This window comes from Hippocampus comes, unplaced genomic scaffold, assembly GCF_001891065.2.
Source record: "Hippocampus comes isolate QL1 unplaced genomic scaffold, H_comes_QL1_v1.1 scaffold68, whole genome shotgun sequence".
NCBI classification, from domain to species: Eukaryota; Metazoa; Chordata; class Actinopteri; order Syngnathiformes; family Syngnathidae; genus Hippocampus; species Hippocampus comes.
In genome coordinates, this window is record NW_017805625.1 from 6,901,069 (window position 1) to 6,906,410 (window position 5,342).

Consider the following 5,342-nt stretch of genomic DNA (forward strand, 5'->3'; position numbering starts at 1 on the left):
ACGCCCCACTCTACACACACACACACCCCTCCTCCTCCAAACGGGCGCTGAGCTCAACGCCCCACTCTCAGAGCCGGACAGCCCCCTCCGTCCTCCATCCCTCCCCCCTGCTACCTTGATGCATCAAAAATTAAGCACACTGATCCTGTATCAGTCTTTTCATCTGCTTATCTCCATGCAGGATGTGTTAATAATAGAAAAGGATGCTCAACCATCAAAGACTTCAAATGCCACAAAAGGAAAACTGTCCGATTGTTTTGGCGTCACATTTATTCTTCTCAAAAATGTGTTTGAACAGCCCCATTAAAGAGTCCGCAGACACCTTTAAGACACCAAATGGAATTTTCTAACAACCTGGAGTAAAATCTGTTTGTTCGAATGGCAGCTGCTACCACCCCACCACATTTGAAATGTTACTTCTAGGGCAAAATGTATGTATTTTTTTTTAAATCATAATTTCATTGCACTGTTGTACACTGTGCAATTCCGATAAAAATTCAAATTACGATTGTTGGGCTTTGTGAGGTCCTGTGAAATGGCACAGAGAGATATGGCACATAGTGAGGATCCAGTTGTCTCATTATGATAACGGCACAGCATTTCTATGCTAAGATGCTTTCAGCCACACCCATTTCCTGCCCTCTTTTTGACATTCACACATAAACATTCACACTGTTACAAAAACATTAAAATGAATGACAATTCAGTTCAGCTAGTGTCGAGGTGGCAACTCTGAGAGTCGCGGATCAGAAATTGAAGTCCAAACACTGTTTTCCATCACGCATCAGACATGTGTGAGGAAAAGAGCTTTGAAATCCTCATGGACTTCATGTTGATTGAAGGCAAAGCAACAGCTTTATTGATCCACTCCAGCTGCCCGCTTGGCTCGTTTCCGTGGTGAAGTTTTGGGGGAAGCTTTGTCTACAAGATAGAAAGCACATATTTGGAAAATGACTGTCAGTGCAAACTGGCAAGACAGATTTCCTGTTGGAGATTGGGGGGGGGGGGGCAGGAACCTACTCATGACATTGAGAGTCTCCTGAGGAATCCAGCTGATGTCCACATCGTTCATTCCGCCAGTGCCCTTCTCTAACTTTACCGGGATTCTCTTTTTCTGAAAAACAGAATTAACAACCGTCTTCATATTCCTCCGCAGGGACACAAATCACAGTAGAGTATGAAGCCATCAATTATCTATTTTGCATGTTTAGCTTAAATTATTTATCGCAGACACAGACTTTGACAATAGACCTTACTCTGAACGTTGCAATGTGACCACCACTTGAACCTTATGAGGTGACCTTGACTTGAACTGCCTGAGCGACGAAAAATAGTGTGAACACCTTTCGTGAACATAGACCAGACAACTCTGTAAGTGCGTCTCCTAGCTAGATTGCGGTTTCCTGCTTATAACTGTGTTCCATCCAAAGCATTAAGATGACTTCAAGAAATGTTGTAACAGTTAGAGCATCTATCATCATGTTTTACGAAGACAAGCCTCCAACAAGTACCATTGGAAACCTCTGAATTCAACTACAATTTCCAAAGCGAATGTGCCTCTAAAGTTGTGCAAAACACGGTCATTTGAACCAGCACGTGATATACATTCGGACTTCCCAGCTCAGCGGGCATTTAACTACTAACTCCACATCAAACCTCATTTGCATTTCAGACTGTTTAACAGTTTAACATCGGTTTTGACATTGAATAAACATGTTAAAAAAAAATGATCATTTCTGAATGGATTGTTTTCAACCATTAGACTTACCTTTCATAGCTTCATAGTTGATTTAAAAAAAAAAAAAGACTTACCGTTCGTGATTCCAGGACCTGGTACATCGCAAAGAGCATCAGCGCCACCAGGCCGGTAAGGAAGATGTACATAAACACTCTGCAAGTACATTACATCATAGTCATTAGTGTGTGTCCATTGTTCTAAGCGTAAGAAACATTTCTCTCAGTTTAAAGCCATTCGGTGGGCAATCTATCAAGTCAGCAGTTGATGAATGGAGCATGTTGAAATACATCAGCAGAATATGCAATGAACAAATAGATGGAAAAAAAGAGCACAAACAGGAGACACAGTCCATTCATCATATTTTTGAAGGAGACTGAACAAAGGGGTTCGGACTACATCATGTTCAGTCAGGTATGCCTGACTGAAAACACTGTTTTGCCACCAATCAGCATAATTACATCAGTTCCGTGAAAAAAAGTTTATTTTCCGGTATCTGTAAATAAAATAAAGCTATGGATGCTCACTTACTCACAATATATGCATTTTTATGTATCTAATAATCACATTCCAAACAAGCTCCTGATTTAGGATTTTGGGAGGCATACGATGATGAGTTTCTGTGGATTTTGTTGCACTGAAAAATCAGACAGACCAATTTCACACCTCCTTTTACGGTTTGGTACTACAACACGTTGGGGAATTGAGGGCTGAGACTGTCTGTGGGTATCATGTGGGGAATTACCTACGAATTGTTTACATGATGCCGAGATATAAAAATAAGGCTTGGCGCATCTTTTCTTGTCAAATGCAATGAACAAATATCACGAAAGGAATGTCTTACGTTTCACCATCCAGGCCTTCTTCTTTCTCAATGATAGTGACAGTCTGGTTGTAAATGGCCGTCTGAAACACAATGCCCTGCAGGAAAATTGTAAACATCGGGAAGAAGCAATTAGCTATTTCAAATACTCGTATCTTTGGAACTGAACTTAAACGAACCTTACAAAGTTGTTGTGCAAAGTATATCTCAAGCATCTTAACCAAACAGCTTTCCACACGTTAGTTAAATAACGCCTAAAATAACGCCTAACTGGAATAGGAATGAATGGACCCGATGGACAAATAGATACTGTACTCTCTAACCTCAGTGTCATGATAGTTGAGGAGAATAACAAGACCAAATGGACGACCGGCCATGGGCTGAGCTGGGATGAAAGAGTATTCGAAGGAGGCCTGCGCGCCCGGATGAACCACCGTGCTCAGAGGCAAAGCTGTGAACTACAACAAACATATGAAATAGAATTTCATTAAAAAAGCTGCCTTGTTCATTCTGGCAAACTCGTCAGTTACTGATCGTTGAAATTTCCATGATGCAATAGTGATTGTTAATTGTTTAATGAAGCCTTTCATGATGCACGGGAAATACACCGGCCGTTCGGGAAAATATGTTAATTTGACAGAAATCCCCGATGGGCACTCCGCCCTTGATACAGAGCTTTATTGGCTTTGTAAAGGCCTATTTTTGGATAAACCCTTACAATAGATTGTGCAGGGTGCCTCCATCATATATCTTACCAGAATATACATACACAGTATTAACATTCACAGGCAGATATAAATAATTACGATAGACTGAACTTGCAATGCAAAAAAAAAAAAAAAAGTGCCCGGAGGTTTGAAAAGTGGTTCTGACTCACATTCTGAACGTAGAACTGGAAGTCCTGAGGGTAACGGAAGGTTGCTTCTAAGGAATCAACGGTGAAATCCTGACTTCCCTTATTGGTGAAGCCCACCAGAAACCTCACAATTTCATTAGCGGGAAATTCTAAAGTATTCAGACAAGGAGATGAGTGTTAAAGTACAGTGGTGAGCCCCCTCTATCAAAATCGGATTCACCTTCTCCTGTCGTGAAGACAATGGTTGTGTCGGCATCAGCGTGAGATGTTAACAATTTATCATCTCCTTCGGAGTCGTCGTCATCCCCTTCCTGACATGCAACGCAACGTGACATTAAAGGTAGAGTGGGAAATAACACTGCTCAATTGTTAATTATGTTACGTGCCGAGCTTTGGATCTGTTCTTCCTCCACCGGCATCTCTTCTTCTTCATCTTCTTCCTCCTCATCGACAGATGCATCTGGGTCAACGTCCTCGGCAGATTCAGTGTTGGCGGACACTCGGCCTGCACGGCAATGAAAAAGAAAGGAAATCTGATTTAAACCTTGTAATTTTGTTCGCCCTGATACATTGAGGCCAAGTGAATGTTCATGTATTGGCAGCTAAATCTAATTTTGAAAAGACAATTGACTTTTGTGAACGATATTCCCAATGAACGTAAATGACCACTAGCACGGTTTCATATCTCTATAGTACTGTTTGATGATATGCACACACACACACACACACACACACACACACTGCTCAACTGCAAAAAAAATAAATAAATAAAATCTACCTCAGGCAAAGAGACTGTGTACAGTACTTTGTTCTAAACAATTGCACCTATATATGGTCAATTATCAGATGCTTCTGGAGGGGTTAGTTGTACTGCATGAGTACATTAGAAAAACAGAAACATTTGTAGTAAACATGATAATTCATTACAATTATTTATTCCACTTTATGAATGCATTATTTGGTCAAATTCCCATTTGAGCAATTCCTAATAAACGTTAATACAGCGGCCGAGTGGGGCGGCTTGACCGATGACGTCAGACAACGCTCCAAATACAAGTTAGCGTTTTACCCACACTATGGTGACGTGTCCCATCAAGCGTGAGCACCGAAGTGTCGCTACATCCACACACTTCAACTTTAAACAGACGAAGATAAAACATCTGCTTCCTCGCTGGCGAATCAATTCACCTCTGCGTGGGCACGCATGCGATAAAATCTCACGCTTCACACAAACAGACGTCGATAACGTTCATTCATTCCAAACGACTAATGGTAAACCTTGACTGGAGGCGATCAACGTCCATTAAGTTTATAGTTTCAGATAATGAAAAAAAGTAGTTTAGAATGAGCACACCTAACTGCTGGCTTCACATCTTCTCGTGGTAAATATGCCACGTCGATGTATTTTGTCTAATTCACATTTTAACAGCACAAAAGTAAAAGCACGGTAACACGCAGTCTGAAAAAAATTTACCCATGGATATCAAGCCGCAGGGGAAAGCCAGGAGGAGCAGCAACAGCACTTTTGATCCAAAAGTGAACATTTTTGCAGCGTGCTTGCAAACTGAAGTTAGTTACACATCAGCGATCAGCAGAAAAGAGAGACACGGTTGAGAGGGGCGTGGCTAAGAAAAGTTGGACCCGCCCATTGTCAGTCCTTAGAGGAGGTGGCCAGAAACTTAAAACGTCTTGCCAGAGTTCAAGTACAGACGACCCCCGAATACTCACGATTTGGTACCCGCGGATTCACCTATACGCATATTGGCGGTTCATCAGAATTTTTAAAAATATATGGTTTTTTTTTGGGGGGTGGGGGCGGAGTGCTCCTGATGTGCGATAACAACATAGTGACAAGAAACCTCATTCAATATTGAGCATCATATTTAGCATCATACATCGATCGAATCAATCAATCAAACTTTATTGAT

The 5,342-nt window shown here is 41.3% G+C and overlaps 1 protein-coding gene across 2 annotated transcripts; it reads right to left on the bottom strand.

Moving 5' to 3' along the window:
* Window positions 1-247: 247 nt before the first annotated feature.
* LOC109522672 (translocon-associated protein subunit alpha-like) lies at window positions 248-5,024 on the bottom strand. Of its 2 annotated transcripts, none has more exons than XM_019881427.1 (9): window positions 4,889-5,024; window positions 3,801-3,919; window positions 3,635-3,725; window positions 3,436-3,563; window positions 2,882-3,016; window positions 2,580-2,656; window positions 1,813-1,891; window positions 1,021-1,114; window positions 248-921 (listed from the first exon to the last, which is right to left on the bottom strand). In XM_019881427.1, exons 1-9 carry the CDS (start codon window positions 4,956-4,958, stop codon window positions 857-859), a joined length of 858 nt encoding a protein of 285 aa, XP_019736986.1. In that variant the 5' UTR covers window positions 4,959-5,024; the 3' UTR covers window positions 248-856. The 2 variants fall into 2 exon arrangements, with proteins under 2 accessions (XP_019736986.1, XP_019736985.1); XM_019881426.1 differs by having other exon boundaries at window positions 1,809-1,891.
* Window positions 5,025-5,342: the final 318 nt, after the last annotated feature.

What these genes read in the sequence shown, in the direction of transcription:
- LOC109522672 (XM_019881426.1), bottom strand. Translation starts at nt 4,958, where the DNA reads ATGTTCACTTTTGGATCAAAAGTGCTGTTGCTGCTCCTCCTGGCTTTC. An exon ending in TGTCTTCACGACAGGAGAAG is followed by an intron (nt 3,564 to 3,634) that starts GTGAATCCGATT and finishes TGAATACTTTAG; the next exon opens with AATTTCCCGCTAATGAAATT. An exon ending in CCTGGAATCACGAACGGTAA is followed by an intron (nt 1,115 to 1,808) that starts GTCTTTTTTTTT and finishes TCTGTTTTTCAG; the next exon opens with AAAAAGAGAATCCCGGTAAA.